Genomic DNA, 19,359 nt, shown 5'->3' on the forward strand with positions numbered 1-19,359 from the left:
GGGGGCTAAAAAATCATTTTTGTGAAAAAAAAAAAGGAATTTATTTTCACGGCTCTGCGTTATTAACTGTAGTGAAACACTTGGGGGTTCAAAGCTCTCAAAAGACATCTAGATAAGTTCCTTAGGGGGTCTACTTTCCAAAATGGTGTCACTTGTGGGGGTTTTTAATGTTTAGGCACATCAGGGGCTCTGCAAACGCAACATGGCATCCCATCTTAATTCCAGTCAATTTTGCATTGAAAAGTAAAATAGCGCTCCTTCCCTTCCGAGCTCTGCTATGCGCCCAAACAGTGGTTTACCCCCACATATGGGGTATCGTCGTACTCAGGACAAATTGCACAACAACTTTTGTGCTCTAATTTCTTCTCTTACCCTTGGGGAAATAAAAAAATGGGGGCAAAAAGATCATTTTTGTGAAAAAATATGATTTTTTATTTTTACGGCTCTGCATTATAAACTTCTGTGAAGCACTTGTTGGGTCAAAGTGCTCACCACACAACTAGATAAGTTCCTTAGGGGGTCTACTTTCCAAAATGGTGTCACTTGTGGGGGGTTTCAATGTTTAGGCACATCAGGAGCTCTCCAAACGCAACATGACGTCCCATCTCAATTCCAGTCAATTTTGCATTGAAAAGTCAAATGGCGCTCCTTCCCTTCCGAGCTCTGCCCTGCGCCCAAACATTGGTTTACACCCACATATGGGCTATCAGCGTACTCAGGACAAATTGCACAACAATTTTTGGGGTCCAATTTCTTCTCTTACCCTTGGGAAAATAAAAAATTGGGGGCGAAAAGATCATTTTTGTGAAAAAATATGATTTTTTATTTTTACGGCTCTGCATTATAAACTTCTGTGAAGCACTTGTTGGGTCAAAGTGCTCACCACACATCTAGATAAGTTCCTTAGGGGGTCTACTTTCCAAAATGGTGTCACTTGTAGGGGGTTTCAATGTTTAGGCACATCAGGGGCTCTCCAAATGCAACATGGCGTCCCATCTCAATTCCAGTCAATTTTGCATTGAAAAGTCAAATGGCGCTCCTTTCCTTCCGAGCTCTGCCATGCGCCCAAACAGTGGATTACCCCCACATATGGGGTATCAGCATACTCAGGACAAATTGTACAACAAATTTTGGGGTCTATTTTCTCCTGTTACCCTTGGTAAAATAAAACAAATTGGATCTGAAATAAATTTTGTGTGAAAAAAAGTTAAATGTTCATTTTTATTTAAACATTCCAAAAATTCCTGTGAAACACCTGAAGGGTTAATAAACTTCTTGAAAGTGGTTTTGAGTACCTTGAGGGGTGCAGTTTTTAGAATGGTGTCACACTTGGGTATTTTCTATCATATAGACCCCTCAAAATGACTTCAAATGAGATGTGGTCCCTAAAAAAAATGGTGTTGTAAAAATGAGAAATTGCTGGTCAACTTTTAACCCTTATAACTCCGTCACAAAAAAAAATTTTGGTTCCAAAATTGTGCTGATGTAAAGTAGACATGTGGGAAATGTTGCTTATTAAGTATTTTGCGTGACATATGTCTGTGATTTAAGGGCATAAAAATTAAAAGTTGGAAAATTGCGAAATTTTCAAAATTTTCGCCAAATATTCGTTTTTTTCACAAATAAACGCAACTTATATCGAAGAAATTTTACCACTATCATGAAGTACAATATGTCACGAGAAAACAATGTCAGAATCGCCAAGATCCGTTGAAGCGTTCCAGAGTTATAACCTCATAAAGGGACAGTGATCAGAATTGTAAAAATTGGCCCGGTCATTAACGTGCAAACCACCCTTGGGGGTGAAGGGGTTAATAAGAAACAAAAAAACCATCAAATAATAATGTTCAGTTATGCACTCAATACTTGGTCGGGAATCCTTTGGCAGAAATGACTGCTTCAATGCGGCGTGGCATGGAGGCAATCAGCCTGTGACACTGCTGAGATGTTATGGAGGCCCAGGATGCTTCAATAGCGGCCTTAAGCTCATCCAGAGTGTTGGGTCTTGCGTCTCTCAACTTTCTCTTCACAATATCCCACAGATTCTCTATGGGGTTCAGGTCAGGAGAGTTGGCAGGCCAATTGAGCACAGTAATACCATGGTCAGTAAACCATTTACCAGTGGTTTTGGCACTGTGAGCAGGTGCCAGGTCGTGCTGAAAAATGAAATCTTCATCTCCATAAAGCATTTCAGCCGATGGAAGCATGAAGTGCTCCAAAATCTCCTGATAGCTAGCTGCATTGACCCTGCCCTTGATGAAACACAGTGGACCAACACCAGCAGCTGACATGGCACCCCACACCATCACTGACTGTGGGTACTTGACACTGGACTTCAGGCATTTTGGCATTTCCTTCTCCCCAGTCTTCCTCCAGACTCTGGCACCTTGATTTCCGAATGACATGCAAAATTTGCTTTCATCAGAAAAAAGTACTTGGGACCACTTAGCAACAGTCCAGTGCTGCTTCTCTGTAGCCCAGGTCAGGCGCTTCTGCCGCTGTTTATGGTTCAAAAGTGGCTTTACCTGGGGAATGCGGCACCTGTAGCCCATTTCCTGCACACGCCTGTGCACGGTGGCTCTGGATGTTTCCACACCAGACTCAGTCCACTGCTTCCTCAGGTTCCCCAAGGTCTGGAATCGGTCCTTCTCCACAATCTTCCTCAGGGTCCGGTCACCTCTTCTCGTTGTACAGCGTTTTCTGCCACATTGTTTCCTTCCAACAGACTTACCATTGAGGTGCCTTGATACAGCACTCTGGGAACAGCCTATTTGTTGAGAAATTTCTTTCTGGGTCTTACCCTCTTGCTTGAGGGTGTCAATGATGGCCTTCTTGACATCTGTCAGGTCGCTAGTCTTACCCATGATGGGGGTTTTGAGTAATGAACCAGGCAGGGAGTTTTTAAAAGCCTCAGGTATCTTTTGCATGTGTTTAGAGTTAATTAGTTGATTCAGAAGATTAGGGTAATAGGTCGTTTAGAGAACCTTTTCTTGATATGCTAATTTATTGAGACAGGTTTTTTGGGTTATCAGGAGTTGTATGCCAAAATCATCAGTATTAAAACAATAAAAGACCTGACAAATTTCAGTTGGTGGATAATGAATCTATAATATATGAAAGTTTAATTGTAATCATTACATTATGGTAAATAATGAAATTTAACACTATATGCTAATTTTTTGAGAAGGACCTGTATATATATATAATTATACACTACTCAAAAAAAAGAGAGACCACTAAAATCCCACATCCTAGATATCACTGAATTAAATATTCCAGTAGCAAATATTTATTCATTACATAGTGGAATGTGTTGAGAACATTAAAGGGACTCTGTCACCTGAATTTGGAGGGAACAATTTTCAGTCATATGGGCGGGGTTTTCGGGTGTTTGATTCACCCTTTCCTTACCCGCTGGCTGCAATATTGGATTGAAGTTCATTCTCTGTCCTCCGTTGTACATGCCTGCACAAGGCAATCTTGCCTTACGCAGGCGTGTACTATGGAGGACAGAGAATGAACTTCAATCCAATATTGCAGCCAGCATGCAGCCAGTGGGTAAGGAAAGGGTGAATCAAACAACCCGAAAACCCCGCCCATATGACTGAAAATTGTTCCCTCCAAATTCAGGTGACAGAGTCCCTTTAAGGCATAAACATGATCAATGTAAATCAAAATTAATATACTATGGAGGGCTGGATTTGGAATCATACTCAAAATCAAATTACAGGCTTATCCAAATTCAGTAGACATGCCTTAAGACAAGGAAATTATGCTCAATAATGTGTGTGGCCTCCATGTGCCCGTATGACCTTCCTACAATGTCTGAGCATGCTCTTGATGAGGCGGCAGATGTTCTCCTGAGGGATCTCCCCCCAGATTTGGATTAAAGTATCAGTCAACTCCTGGACAGGCTGTGATGCAATGTGGCGTTGTTGGATGGAACGAGACATGATGTCCCAGATGTCTTCAATCGGATTCAGGTCTGGGGAACGGGTGGGTCGGTCCATAGCACCAATTCCTTCATCCTGCAGGAACTGCTGACACACTTCAGCCACATGAGGCAAAGCATTGTCATGCATGAGAAGGAACCCAGGCTGCACTGCACCTGCATATGGTCTCACAATGCATCCCAGTACCTAATGGTAGTCAAGGTATCTCAGTCTAGCACATGAAGGGCTGTGCGACCACCCATAGAAATGCCTCCCACGCCATTACTGACACACTGCCAAATCGGTCATGCTGGAGGACGTTGCAGGCAGAACGTTCTCCACGGCGTCTCCAGACTGTCATGTGCTCAGTGTGAACTTGCTCTTATCCGTGAACACAGGGCACCAATGTCGAACTTGCCAATCTTGGTGTTCTATGGGTAATGCCAATCGCCCTGCACGGTGTTGGGCTGCAAGCACAACACCCACTTGTGGACATCGGGCCCTCATACCTCCCTCATGGTTTGTTTCTGACAGTTTGAGCAGACATATGGATGTTAGTGGCCTGCTGGAGGTTATTTTGCAGGGCTCTGCCACTGCTTCTCCTTGCATAAAGGAGTTAGCGGTCATTCTGCAAGGTTGTAGCCCTCCTGTGGCCCCCTCTACGTCTTGTGTACTGTCCTGCCTCCTGGTCCCTGCTCTGGACACTGTGCTGACAGACACAGCTACCCTTCTTGCCACAGCTCGCATTGATTTGCCATCCTGGATGAACTGCACTACCTGAGCATCTTCTGTGGTTTGTAGACACCGTCTCATGCTAAACACTACCTCTAGGAGTGAGAGCAATAATAAAATGCAAAACAGCAGCCAAAAAGAATGAGAACAGATAAATAGTCTTTGGTCACCCAGTGCAGAACCAGTCCTTTATAAAGGGGTGTCTTGCTAATTGTCGATCATTCCTACCTGTTGTCTGTTCCATTTGTACAACAGCAGGAGAAATTGATTCACAATTGGTGTTGCTTCATAACTGGACAGGATGATTTCACATAAGTGTGACTGACAGGGTGTTACATTGTGTTGTGTAAGTGTTCACTTTATTTTAAGAGCAGTGTATATATACACCCCATTTATGGTCACTGTCAGCTATGCAATAACAAAAAGAAATACTCGCTACCACCACCAATCGTTTATACTGGTGGATTGGACGCCCATTACAGGTAGTGTATGGCTTCAGGAGTGCGGTTTACAGAGCAAGAGGAACAGAAATATTACATTTTATATTTATTCCAGAAACACAGGCGGTGTGTATAAAAATATACAAGAGGATACAAAATGGGAACAAAACAATACGATATAATTAGTTGCATAAAATAAAAGGGATAACAAAATAAACTTCCTAAACTTGATCACAGAAATGGTTTGGCGTTTAGTGGAGGGAAGCAATCATAATTTGGAAAATGGACACACACAGGGTACTAGGTCCTCCCAAAATGACAGAGGCCCAAACCCAGTTCAGCTTTTCATTAGCTCTAGGTTATTTCTGCCTAGTCACCTTCTCTTGGTGACTTCACATGGGGGCTGTTTGTGGGATGTTCTCAGTCATTCAGGATTTTATGAGATCCCCAATTTACAAGAGATCTTCACCTCTGAATGTCCCAGGTGTTAGATATTGACATATTTTCTTTTGTGAGTTTACCTTTACATACAGAGCAAATATGACCTGGTTTGCATCATCAGGCTGTAATTATGTTGGAGGAGTTCTAGTGGCATGTGAGTGAATGTGTTCATCCTTTTGCTTTGAAGGCAAAAATCTATATCCGATAAATACAAAACCCCAATAGTCATATCTGGACAAAAGAGACACAAAGGCTGGAACATTCTCAAAGATTTTTTTTTTTAACCCAGGATGTCCTTCCTATTCGTTAACAAATGTCAGTTTTGCGGTCCCCCTCGCAGCACAAACCTCGTTTTAATTACCTGTCCACGGAAGGGAGTCACGGCTTCAAAGGGGATGAGGTGTTAGTTTTCTCCTCTTTTAATTAGTTCCACTCTTCCTAGGTAATATTTTCCCTCTTCCCCATATGTCCCTTGAAAAAGTCTACTTCAAAGCAGTTTGAATTGTCAGCTCCTTCTCCCTTCTGGAGCGGTGTTATGGATTTCAATTTTTCAACATTTGCCATCTTTGATATAGATTTATTAAGGTCTGCCGATCCATACTGTGCGGCGTAAGATTGGATTGTGTTTTGATTTCCCCCTTTCCCTTTTTGTGAAACCTCTGCTTGAATGAATTACCGGACGCATTGTAAAGCGACTTCTGCTGTTCTTCATTTCATCTTCATATTGTTAATCACAGATAACAGAAACTGTAACATTTATTTACATAGAGAAAGATAATAAACCAACTCAATCACAAAGCTAAAAATTCATCCTGATATTTCTTAGACCCATTGGGAGGCTTTTGTACATGAACAGGCCTAGGTTTTTTCTCTGGTGCAATTACCATCACTGCGGTCGAGTGCTGAAGTGTGTGGGGCATTTACCATCACTGTGCTCTAGAATGCTGACGTCTCCTGCGACTACAGTCACTGCGCTCTAGTGTGCTGACATGTGGTGTGATTAGTCACTGTGCTCTAGAATGCTGACATATGTGGTGTGATTACAGTCACTGCGCTCTAGTGCGCTGATGTGGTGTGATTAGTCACTGCGCTCTAGTGTGCTGACATGTGGTGTGATTACAGTCACTGCGCTCTAGAATGCTCACATATGTGGTGCGATTACAGTCACTGCGCTCTAGTGTGCTGACATATGTGGTGTGATTACAGTCACGGCGCTCTAGAATGCTGACATATGTGGTGCGATTAGTCACTGCGCTCTAGTTTGCTGACATGTGGCGTGATTACAGTCACTGCGCTCTAGTGCGCTGACGTATGTGGTGTGATTACAGTCACTGCGCTCTAGAGTGCTGACATGTAGTACCTTTACAGTCACTTTGCTCTAGTTTGCCGACATATGTGGTGTGATTACCTTCTCTGTGCTCTAGAGTGCTGACATGTGGTACCTTTACAGTCACTGCACTCTAGAGTGATGACATATGTGGTGAGATTACAGTCACTGTGCTCTAGAGTGCTGACATATGTGGTGCGATTACCTTCACTGTGATCTAGCGTGCCGACATGTGGTATGAATACCGTCACTGCGCTCTAGAGGGATGACCAATGTGGTGCGATTACCTTCACTGGGCTGTAGTGTGCCGACATATGTGGTGTGTTTATCGTCACTGCGCTATAGAGTGCTGACAGACATGTGCCTGAAGAATGACTACATCTATATGACATACACCAGGCACACCCATCCGTTTCGCAGGCGTTACTTGGTCTTCTGGGCTTGTTTTCGCTCTTTATTCAGGTGGGCGTTTTCATGGGATCTCAGCTTGGCAGACTCATTGAAGGCTTTCCCACATTTTCCACAGATGAAGGGCTTCCGGCCTGTGTGAAGACGTTCATGTCTGCGCATGTTGGAGCTTTGAGTGAAACGCTTTCCACACTCTGAACACTTATATGGCTTCTCCCCATTGTGGATTCTCTGATGACTGGCTGCTGAGGAGCGATCTCTGAATCGCTTCCCGCACACATGGCATTCATATGGCTTTTCTCCACTGTGAATTCGCTCGTGAGACACCAGGGTTGAGGGTTGAGTGAAGCTCCTGCCACATTTCTGGCAGCTGAATGGCTTCTCCCCTGTGTGGATTCTCTGGTGTATAACCAGTGTGGTGTTGTCTGCAAAACATTTTCCACAATCAGAGCATCGAAATGGCTTCTGTTCTTTATGGCTCCGAACATGCTCAGCAAACAATGACTTACTGAAGAATAAGTTTCCACAGTCCATACACTGATATGGTTTATTGACCTTATGCGCTTTCTGATGCAAGAGCAGCAGCGAGTGCTGGACAAAGCGCTTCCCACACAAAGGGCAGACAAAGAGTTTTTCTTCTGCGTGGCTCTTCTGATGAAGGTCGAGCAGTGCCGGCTGCAGGAAGCGTTTCCCACACTCTGCGCAGGAATAAGCCTTCTTTCCAGAGGCCGGCCTCCTGTCTTGGATGGTTTTCTTACACTTAGTACATGTCTTACTCTGTCCACCGCTGCATGACCTCACACTCCACTTGCAGGCCTCTGCCGAGCGCCGATATCTGGTTTTGATCATTGCGATAGTCATTTTTTTCTTACATCTGTTGCACTCTTGGAGCTTCCATGAAACCTTTACAAGAAAACCTTTCCGTTTGTTTTTTAAATACTTTTTACAGCTTTTTAGCCTCATTCGTTGTAACATATGTGTCGTCTTGCATTGTCTACTAGTGTCATGCTGATCGGTGCCACATGGACCTCTCACCAGGCCGTGCACAGTGCAAATCCTGCGCCCCTTGCCTCCAACTGTACGTATCTTCTTACAACCTGGCTGGCTTCCACTACCACATGCATGTAAGGTGCAGGCCTCTTCCCATGGAACCACCGACCTAGTTATGGACCCACTGGTCTGATCACTTGCGGAATCACAGGTACACCGTCTCTTCCCGGGATAAGTGATAAGTGATTTCTTTTGGGCACAATGTGATTTTTCCGCACATATTGCAGTGTTCCCGGCTGTATTTTCTGCACTCTTCCTGGACTGTCTACGACTGTCCTGCACTGCCATGGTATTGTGTTTCACACATGCTTCATCTGTGGCTGTGGGGGCACTGAGCCTGTTACAAGGTGCTGAATTACTACATGCAACCTCACGATTCCTCGCACTCCTTAAAGATCTACGGGGGAAGAAAGGAGTTTGCTTGTTGCTATTGTCACAGCTTCTACTTTTACGGATTCTCTTTCCACATACATTCTCAGCTATACCAGGCATTTTCTTCTGCTCCACCCTGCTGCCAGTTCTCTTTGTGACTTCATCACACATTTGCTCATTGTCCGGCTGGGAACTAGGCTCTTCTCTCTTGAAAGAACAGTGTGCGTCAGCCAATTCACGGCATTCACGAGGCTTGCGTCTCCTGCCATCAGTAACACCTGGTCCCAAACATTGAAATGTTCCCTCTCTATGATTACTGCACCCAGCGGCCTCTGATCCCACAGTCCTGGACTCAGCAGGGTCAGTCATTTCCATTGTCTCTGGTTTTATTATGTGCTGGGACATTTCACTCTTGTCAGGGGCCTTTGTTTGGGGTCTCTGCATGAATGGCAGGTTTGTTTCAATCGTTCCCCTACTGCTTCAGTCTCTAACGTGATGTCTTACTTCCGGATTACTATGGAGTTGACCGAGTTCCTGGCTTGTAAAATGATGATATAAATGGATACCATCTGCTTCTGCGAGCTGTCTGCAAAATTGTCTTGCAAGATAGCAGCAGATACCCAAGTATTCTTCCTATAGGGGCATCTGCATAAAAGAAACAGAAAACACTCAATGTCTTAACTGGAAAAATGCTAAAATTGCCGTCTATATAGAAAAGTTTGATAATACTCATTGGACACCACTTGTGAAAGGTCAGAAAAGGTTCTGCAGAGGGATGAAACAAGATTGCAGTGGTGGGGAGCGTGAGGGGCACAGAGGGGTCATACATCGGCAGTAGGGTGGGGATAGAGCAGGGGTGGGGAACCTTTTTTCTGCCAAGGGCCCTTTGGAATTTTACAATAGCGTTTGGGGGCCGTATAAAATTATAAACTTAAACATTAGCCAACTATATTTATGCAAACATTTAAATAACTTGCAGCACACACAGTATAGTGCAGCTCCCCCCAAACACAGTATAGTGCAGCTCTCCCCCACACACGCAGTATAGTGCAGCTCTCCCCAAACACACACAGTATAGTGCAGCTCCCCCCCCACACAGTATAGTGCAGCTCTCCCCCACACACGCAGTATAGTGCAGCTCTCCCCAAACACACACAGTATAGTGCAGCTCCCCCCAAACACACAGTATAGTGCAAGCTTCCCCCAAACACGCAGTATAGTGCAGCTCCCCCCCACACACGCAGTATAGTGCAGCTCCCCCCCCACACGCAGAATAGTGCAGCTCCCCCCCCACACGCAGCGCAGTATAGTGCAGCTCCCCCCACACACACGCAGCGCGGTATAGTGCAGCTCCCTCCCCCACACACGCAGTATAGTGCAGCTCCCTCCCACACATGCAGTATAGTGCAGCTCCCTCCCACACACGCAGTGAAGTGCAGGATTGTGCTCAGTAACTAGAGTCAGGTTGGCGCCGTTATACTGATTACTCCGATACCTGTGATCAGGATTGTTCTCAGTGACAACAGACAGCGTCAGGTCGGCGCCGTTATACTGATCACACTGATACCGGAGATCAGGATTGTGCTCAGTGACTACAGAAAGTGTCAGGTCGGTGCCGTTATACTGATCACACTGATACCGGAGATCAGGATTGTGCTCAGTGACTACAGGCAGTGTCAGGTCGGTGCCGTTATAACGATTACACCGATACCTGTGATCAGGATTGTGCTCAGTGACTACACACAGTGTCAGGTCGGTGCCGTTATACTGATTACACTGCTACCTGTGATCAGGATTGTGCTCAGTGACTACAGTGTCAGGTCGGCGCCGTTAAACTGATTACACTGATACCTGTGATCAGGATTGTGCTCAGTGACTACAGACAGTGTCAGGTCGGCGCCGTTATACTGATTACACTGATACCTGTGATCAGGATTGGGCTCAGTGACTATACGCAGTGTCAGGTTGGTGCCGTTATACTGATTACACCGATACCTGGTGATGAAATCCGTCTTGTGGTTGTCATGAAACCTTTATTTTCAGTTAATGAGATGTTCGTGCTCTGGGGTGGGGCTTTCATTTGGAGCTCTGATTAGGTATTCATGTGTATGGCTTCTGATAGGTCAACGATCACTCACTGACCCGCACCCTAGTTAACAATGAATATTATATATACATATTGGAAAAAAACTCCCCTCCTGCAGGCGACGCCGGCCGTGGCTCCTGCGCAAATGTGGAATGTGCATATAATTATGGTGAGGGTCTCCTGATGATTAAAAAAATACAAACATATATTTGAAAATGGCTCCGCCGCACCTACACAGTAGCAGCTATTGGGGTTTTTCAAATAGATTTTTTTTGCCAGACCACACACCGTCACCTCCCGTCACCTGTCAGACCACACGCAGTCACCTCCCGTCACCTGTCAGACCACACGCAGTCACCTCCCGTCACCTGTCAGACCACACGCAGTCACCTCCCGTCACCTGTCAGACCACAAGCAGTCACCTCCCGTCACCTGTCAGACCACACGCAGTCACCTCCCGTCACCTGTCAGACCACACGCAGTCACCTCCCGTCACCTGTCAGACCACACGCAGTCACCTCCCGTCACCTGTCAGACCACACGCAGTCACCTCCCGTCACCTGTCAGACCACACGCAGTCACCTCCCGTCACCTGTCAGACCACACGCAGTCACCTCCCGTCACCTGTCAGACCACACGCAGTCACCTCCCGTCACCTGTCAGACCACACGCAGTCACCTCCCGTCACCTGTCAGACCACACGCAGTCACCTCCCGTCACCTGTCAGACCACACGCAGTCACCTCCCGTCACCTGTCAGACCACAAGCAGTCACCTCCCGTCACCTGTCAGACCACACGCAGTCACCTCCCGTCACCTGTCAGACCACACGCAGTCACCTCCCGTCACCTGTCAGACCACACGCAGTCACCTCCCGTCACCTGTCAGACCACACGCAGTCACCTCCCGTCACCTGTAAGACCACACGCAGTCACCTCCCGTCACCTGTCAGACCACACGCAGTCACCTTCCGTCACCTGTCAGACCACACGCAGTCACCTCCCGTCACCTGTCAGACCACACGCAGTCACCTCCCGTCACCTGTCAGACCACACGCAGTCACCTCCCGTCACCTGTCAGACCACACGCAGTCACCTCCCGTCACCTGTCAGACCACACGCAGTCACCTCCCTTCACCTGTCAGACCACACGCAGTCACCTCCCTTCATCTGTCCGGTCACCTCCCGTCACCTGTCAGACCACACGCCGTCACCTGTGGTGGGTGACAAGAGGAGACAGGCCGGGGGAGTGGGAGGGGGGTGACAGGGTCCTCTGACTCCAGGCATGTGGACCAGGAGAGAGGGTGGCCGAGATGGTGGTCGAGACGGGAGAGAGGCCGGAGGAGGGGAGGGGGGGGGGGGTGACAGGGGAGAGGCCAGAGGAGGGGGGGGTGACAGGGGAGAGAGGCCAGAGGAGGGGGGGGGGGGTGACAGGGGAGGCCGGAGGAGGGGGTGACAGGGGAGAGGCGGGGGGGGCCTCACAGGAGAGAGGCCGGAGGAGGGGGGGTCACAGGAGAGAGGCGGGGGGGGCCTCACAGGAGAGAGGCCGGAGGAGGGGGGGTCACAGGAGAGAGGCCGGAGGAGGGGGGGTCACAGGAGAGAGGCCGGAGGAGGGGGGGTCACAGGAGAGAGGCCGGAGGAGGGGGGGCCAGAGGAGAGAGGCCGGAGGAGAGGGAGGACACAGGAGAGAGGCCGGAGGAGGGGGGGCCAGAGGAGAGAGGCCGGAGGAGAGGGAGGACACAGGAGAGAGGCCGGAGGAGGGGGGGCCAGAGGAAGGGGGGGTCACAGGAGAGGGAGGCCGGAGGGGGGGGGGGGTCACAGGAGAGGGAGGTCACAGGAGAGGGAGGCCGGAGGAGGGGGGGGTCCGGAGGAGGGGGGGGTGACAGGAGAGGGAGGCCGGAGGAGGGGGGGGGGTGACAGGAGAGAGAGGCCGGAGGAGGGGGGGGGTGACAGGAGAGAGAGGCCGGAGGAGGGGGGGGGTGACAGGAGAGAGAGGCCGGAGGAGGGGGGGGTGACAGGAGAGAGAGGCCGGAGGAGGGGGGGGGGTGACAGGAGAGAGAGGCCGGAGGAGGGGGGGGGGTGACAGGAGAGAGAGGCCGGAGGAGGGGGGGGGGGTGACAGGAGAGAGAGGCCGGAGGGGGGGGGGTGACAGGAGAGAGAGGCCGGAGGAGGGGGGGGTGCCAGAAGAGGGAGAGGCCGGAGGAGGGGGGGTGACAGGGGGAAGAGGCCGGAGTTGGGGGGGTGACAGGAGAGAAGCCGGAGGAGGGGGGAGGGGTGACAGGGGAGAGAGGCCGGAGTTGGGGGGTGACAGGAGAGAAGCCGGAGGAGGGGGGCCGGAGTTGGGGGGTGACAGGAGAGAAGCCGGAGGAGAGGGGGGTGACAGGGGAGAGAGGCCGGAGGAGGGTGCACATTGCAGCCCCCACGTGCTCCCCGTGTCCGGTACCTGTGATGTAGCAGAGCGAACTTCTCCCCGACACTTCCGGGTGCAGCTGCAGACAGCTCACGTCTAGTCTAGAATGGAGCGGCTCCTGGGTGATGACGTCACCGGAAGAGGCGGGGCCTCCCGTGCAAGCGTCTTAGGGCGGGAGCCGCGTTGTGCTGCGGCGGTGGAGACGCTACTGTGTGTACTGTGCAGACACTGACAGAACCGAGGGGCCGGGGAGGAGGACAGAGGGGGAGGAAGTCATTTACTATTCAGGACTCACTGTGCCCTCTGTGGTGGAAACAAACATGGATGATTCTATGGGGGCTGCAGAGTGAAGGTGGCTGTACAGAGAGGGGGCTGTACAGGGAGGGGGGGATGCATGAGGGGGGCTGTACATGGGGTGCGTATGAAGTGTACAGGGAGGGGAGCTGCATATGGGGGACTACAGGGAGGGGAGCTGCATATGGGGGACTACAGGGAGGGGGCTGTGTATGGGGGACTGTACAGAGAAGGGGGCTGCGTATAGGGGGCTGTACAGGGAGGGGGGTTGCGTATGGGGGGCTGTACAGGGAGGGGGGCTGCGTATGGGGGACTACAGGGAGGGGGGCTCCGTATTGGGGGCTGTACAGGGAGGGGGGCTGCGTATGGGGGGCTGTACAGGGAGGGGGGCTGTGTATGGGGGGCTGTACAGGGAGGGGGGCTGCGTATGGGGACAGTACAGGGAGGGGGGCTGCGTATGGGAGGCTGTACAGGGAGGGGGGCTGTGTATGGGGGACAGTACAGGGAGGGGGGCTGCGCATGGGGGACAGTACAGGGAGGGGGCTGCGTATGGGGACAGTACAGGGAGGGGGATGCGTATGGGGGACTGTACAGGGAGGGGGGCTGCGCTGCGTGTGGGGGACTGTACAGGGAGGGGCGCTGCGTATGGGGACTGTACAGAGGGGGGGCTGCCTATGGGGGGACAACATTTTAGATACATATTAGATACAAGGTTGGATACATATTAGATACACATGGATACATATTAGATGCACATGGATACATATTAGATACACAAGGTTGGATGCATATTAGATACACATGGATACGTATTAGATGCACATGGATACATAATAGATACACATAGACGCATATTAGATACGTATGGACACACATTAGATACACAAGGATACACATATTAGATACACAGGGTTGGATACAGCTGTCAGGTGACTTTTCTGCTCCTGTCCCTTTATGTGGGTGTTGTTGGTGTCGGGTGTCCTCGGCTGCTCCACCCTGGCAGTGTCCTTCCTCCAGTCAGGGACTCAACAGCTGCCATGGCTTCGCTGCTGTCAGGGAGACTGCGGACTGCCGGTCTGTGTCGGTTCTACGGAGTGACGACGCAGGTACGATGATGTCACTAATGCCGGGGGCCCCATTATTTATGGCGGTGAGGGCTTGTGCCTCTAAATTCTGCAGTGATAGATGATATGGAATTCGCTGCACTACACCCGCGCTGGCGCTGACATAGAGGTGCAGAGTTTGGGGGCCTATCTCCACCGAGGACCCTGTAAGGAGGGTTAGAATTGGCCCTGTCACCCTGGATGGAGGAGGTGGTGGGGCACAGGAGGTCTGTGGGGTGCTATTGGCACTGTTACCCTGGACGAAGGCATCTGGTGGAGATGGTGGGGCGGAGGAGGTCTATGGGCCCGGTCACCCTGGACAGAGGAGATGGTGGAGCGCAGGAAGTCTGTGGGGTGCTATGGGCCTGGTCACCCTGGACGAAGGCGTCTGGAGGAGATGGTGGGGTACAGGAGGTCTGTGGGGTGCTATGGGCCCGGTCACCCTGTATGGAGTAGATTGTGGGGCGCAGGAGGTTTGTGGGGAGCTATTGGCACTGTTACCCTGGACGAAGGCATATGGAGGAGATGGTGGAGTGCAGGAGGTCTGTGGGGTGCTATGAGCCCTGTCACCCTGGACAGAGGAGATGGTGGAGCGCAGGAAGTCTGTGGGGTGCTATGGGCCTGGTCACCCTGGACGAAGGCGTCTGGAGGAGATGGTGGGGCACAAAAGGTCTGTGCGGTGCTATCGACCCGGTCACCCTGGATGAAGGAGATGGAAGAGCGCAGGAAGTCTGTTGGGTGCTATGGGCACAGTCACCCTGTATGGAGGAGATGGAAGAGTGCAGGAAGTCTGTAGGGTGCTATGGGCCCGGTCACCCTGTATAGAGTAGATGGTGGGGCGCAGGAGGTTTGTGGGGTGCTATGGGCCCTGTCACCCTGGACGGAGGAGTCTGGAGGAGATGGTGGAGCGCAGGAAGTCTGTGGGGTGCTATGGACCCAGTCACCCTGTATGGAGGAGATGGAAGAGCGCAGGAAGTCTGTGGGGTTCTATGGGCCTGGTCACCCTGGACGAAGGTGTCTGGAGGAGATGGTGGGGCGCAGGAGGTCTGTGGGGTGCTATGGACCCGGTCACCCTGGACGGAGGAGATGGTGGAGCGCAGGAAGTCTGTGGGGTGTTATGGGCCTGGTCACCCTGGACGAAGGTGTCTGGAGGAGATGGTGGGGCGCAGGAGGTCTGTGGGGTGCTATGGACCCGGTCACCCTGGATGGAGGAGATGGAAGAGCGCGGGAAGTCTGTAGGGTGCTATGGGCCCAGTCACCCTGTATGGAAGAGCGCAGGAGGTCTGTGTGGTGCTATGGGCCCGGTCACCCTAGACAGAGGAGATGGTGGAGCGCAGGAAGTCTGTGGGGTGCTATGGGCCTGGTCACCCTGGACGAAGGCGTCTGGAGGAGATGGTGGGGTACAGGAGGTCTGTGGGGTGCTATGGGCCCGGTCACCCTGTATGGAGTAGATTGTGGGGCGCAGGAGGTTTGTGGGGAGCTATTGGCACTGTTACCCTGGACGAAGGCATCTGGAGGAGATGGTGGAGTGCAGGAGGTCTGTGGGGTGCTATGAGCCCTGTCACCCTGGACAGAGGAGATGGTGGAGCGCAGGAAGTCTGTGGGGTGCTATGGGCCTGGTCACCCTGGACGAAGGCGTCTGGAGGAGATGGTGGGGCACAAAAGGTCTGTGCGGTGCTATCGACCCGGTCACCCTGGATGAAGGAGATGGAAGAGCGCAGGAAGTCTGTTGGGTGCTATGGGCACAGTCACCCTGTATGGAGGAGATGGAAGAGTGCAGGAAGTCTGTAGGGTGCTATGGGCCCGGTCACCCTGTATAGAGTAGATGGTGGGGCGCAGGAGGTTTGTGGGGTGCTATGGGCCCTGTCACCCTGGACGGAGGAGTCTGGAGGAGATGGTGGAGCGCAGGAAGTCTGTGGGGTTCTATGGGCCTGGTCACCCTGGACGAAGGTGTCTGGAGGAGATGGTGGGGCGCAGGAGGTCTGTGGGGTGCTATGGACGCGGTCACCCTGGACGGAGGAGATGGTGGAGCGCAGGAAGTCTGTGGGGTGTTATGGGCCTGGTCACCCTGGACGAAGGTGTCTGGAGGAGATGGTGGGGCGCAGGAGGTCTGTGGGGTGCTATGGACCCGGTCACCCTGGATGGAGGAGATGGAAGAGCGCGGGAAGTCTGTAGGGTGCTATGGGCCCAGTCACCCTGTATGGAAGAGCGCAGGAGGTCTGTGTGGTGCTATGGGCCCGGTCACCCTGGACAGAGGAGTCTGGAGGAGATGGTGGGGTGCTTTGGGTCCAGTCACCCTGGACGGAGGAGATGGTGGGGCACAGGAGGTCGGTGGGTGCTGTGGGCCCAGGTACTTCAGACATGTATTGGGAACTCTTTGCTGGTAATGGTGGTCTGCGAGTTCATTGATTACGTTACATGTATTTTTGGGGGCTCTCGGTACACACTGGCACTGTCCTCTCTCTTCTCATCCCTGTACCCTTCTCTTTGCAGCTGGTGGGCGATCTCAGGGCAGTGGTCGGAGACAGCAATGTGTCCACAGCAATGGCTGTTCGTGAGCAGCATGGCAGGGATGAATCGATGCACAGGTAAGACTGGTGTCATCTGCATGATCTGTCCACATGGACCTGGTACAGAACCATGGACACATGGACTAAGGTCTGGAGCAGAATCCACCCCATGGACCATGTCTCAGGGTTCGTCAGGCACATTCTGTGCTGCTTACGTGGTGTGTTTTGTGCGTCCATTAATCACAAATATCACATAGTTGCGATGTCGTGAAGGAAAGATGCTGATGGTGGCTTTTTCTTTATTTTGGAAAGTTGTAGATGGGCAAACATCCCCCAGGTGGCTCAGCTGCTCTTCTGACAGGTCTTACTGAGGTCGGGGTGCCACCATCCCCACCAGGCTGAGCGCTAACTTGTGAGCTGGTGTTACATGGACATACGGCGACAATTTCCAAGACCTCAATCTATGTGAATAGGGTTTATAGGAATCCAGGCACCTTCAAAGAAAGTGCCACTTTTGCATTTGAACAAGTCTTCACACCCTGTTTCCACATTTTTTCCCTTCACACCCATAAACTTAAATATATTTATTTAATTGTGATTTTCTGTGAGCCCAACACTAAGTAGAAGAATTTGTGACGTGTAAAGAAAATGATACGAGGAGAACTAGTAATTGTAAGAGTATAAATCTGAATATCAATATAACTAATTTGGACGTGTCCATGTGTCTGTGCACAATGAGTCATCCACAGTTGGGCGTAACCATGGATACCTAAGGAGAGGAGCTCCCCCTGGTGGCAAGTTAAGGGATAAGCCTTTTTTGAATGTTAGCCTGTGAGGCAAGATTGCAAAGATGGATCAAATTGAGCGCGCTGCTGCACGTAGAGAAGCTAATCGCATACGGATGCGTAACCTGCGTCTTAATGAAACTGAAGATGAACGAAATTGTCGAAGAACTGCTGATGCAGCCCGACAGTGGGCGGCCAGAGCAAGTGAAACGAATGAAGCAACTGAATCATGTAGAGCATCTAATGCTGCACGACAACGAGCAACACGCAATGCACAAAGTGATACACATATTTCACAAAAGAGAACAAGATAGAATACGTGTCCAAAATGCAAGAGCCACTCGACAACGGCAAGTTACATTTGCAGCTAGAGGACTTCTCTATCAGATTGATGAGACACGTATTGAAGAGCACTATGCTGGCGAACGGAAATTTCGATATCCGTTCTGCCAATCTATAAATTTCAAAGACGAAATGGCGCAGGACAAAACATTCCCTTCCTGCTGCAAGAGAGGGCGCATCCAATTACGTCCCATTCGTATGGATGATCAATTAGTTATCAGCACTCCAATAACTTTATGGCTATTAGAAGGCAATACAATAGCTCGCTTGCTTTGGCATCAATGGGAGCACAAGTAGTGCCACCTCCTGGGCATGGTTCATACTGTTTTCGAATTCATGGACAAATTTGCCACAGAACTGCCCCATTGCATCCCGCTGTGGGTAGTACTCCCAAGTTTGCCCAGATTTATAACTTGGACAGTGAAGAAGCATTAAGTACAAGAAGTCAAGGAAATAAAAAGTGCCTCCCAGCACTGCTATCATCTCTTGGAGAGAAAATGAAAGCAATTAACCCACTCGCAGGAGCCTTCACAATGATGAGGGAATCTGACATAGAGGAAGAGAGGATTGCTGAATTAGAAAATCGCGATCCACTCGAAATAACGATGTCAATTACAAATGACTACAATGATGACCGGAGGCGCTACAATGCACCAAGGTGCAATGAATTGGCTAGAATTTATCAAAATGCAATGGGCGAACCCCCATTTAATAGGGACATCAGAGGTCACCTCAAAAGTGAAAACCAAACTGTTGAAATCCGCTTTCTTCACAGAAAGTGTGATGCAATGACATATCCACTGCTATTCCCATATGGGGACAGTGGATGGACAATAAATGTGACAACTCAAATTTACCTAAGTGTGCAACATCAAGGAATTGGTGACATTCATCTACCATCCATACCAGTGGATCAAGATCGACAAGAGAAAATCACCCTGTTGCTGTACTATGCATACAGGCTTGCCATTCATGACGAGTTCCATCTCCTTTTAAATGCTGGGAAGTTGACGCAACAATTTTTCGTTGACCGTTACGTCAACATTGAATCCGACAGGATCGAATATATAAAACAAAATCAAAAGGCATTACGCGTCGACAGTTATGCCGGCATTATGGATCATATCCA

General features: G+C 50.2%; 2 protein-coding genes across 4 annotated transcripts in view; one reads left to right on the forward strand and one right to left on the reverse strand.

The window, feature by feature from the left end:
- Window positions 1-5,197: 5,197 nt before the first annotated feature.
- LOC143807465 (uncharacterized) lies at window positions 5,198-13,369 on the reverse strand. Its single transcript, XM_077289031.1, has 2 exons — window positions 13,230-13,369; window positions 5,198-9,347 (listed from the first exon to the last, which is right to left on the reverse strand). The coding sequence occupies exon 2, from the start codon at window positions 9,144-9,146 to the stop codon at window positions 7,296-7,298; it is 1,851 nt and encodes a 616-aa protein (XP_077145146.1). The 5' UTR covers window positions 9,147-9,347; window positions 13,230-13,369; the 3' UTR covers window positions 5,198-7,295.
- A 5-nt stretch (window positions 13,370-13,374) lies between these two features.
- LDHD (lactate dehydrogenase D) overlaps window positions 13,375-19,359 on the forward strand; it is a 55,594-nt gene continuing 49,609 nt past the window's right edge. The window contains exons 1-3 of one of the 3 annotated variants that reach the window (XM_077289033.1): window positions 13,375-13,548; window positions 14,494-14,596; window positions 17,087-17,181. In XM_077289033.1, the coding sequence (XP_077145148.1) occupies window positions 14,528-14,596; window positions 17,087-17,181 (164 nt within the window). In that variant the 5' untranslated portion in view covers window positions 13,375-13,548; window positions 14,494-14,527. Of the gene's footprint in view, window positions 13,549-14,110; window positions 14,597-17,086; window positions 17,182-19,359 lie in introns of those variants that run through there. The other 2 variants (XM_077289032.1, XM_077289034.1) reach the window with 2 other exon arrangements.

This window comes from Ranitomeya variabilis, chromosome 2, assembly GCF_051348905.1.
Source record: "Ranitomeya variabilis isolate aRanVar5 chromosome 2, aRanVar5.hap1, whole genome shotgun sequence".
Taxonomy (NCBI): Eukaryota; Metazoa; Chordata; class Amphibia; order Anura; family Dendrobatidae; genus Ranitomeya; species Ranitomeya variabilis.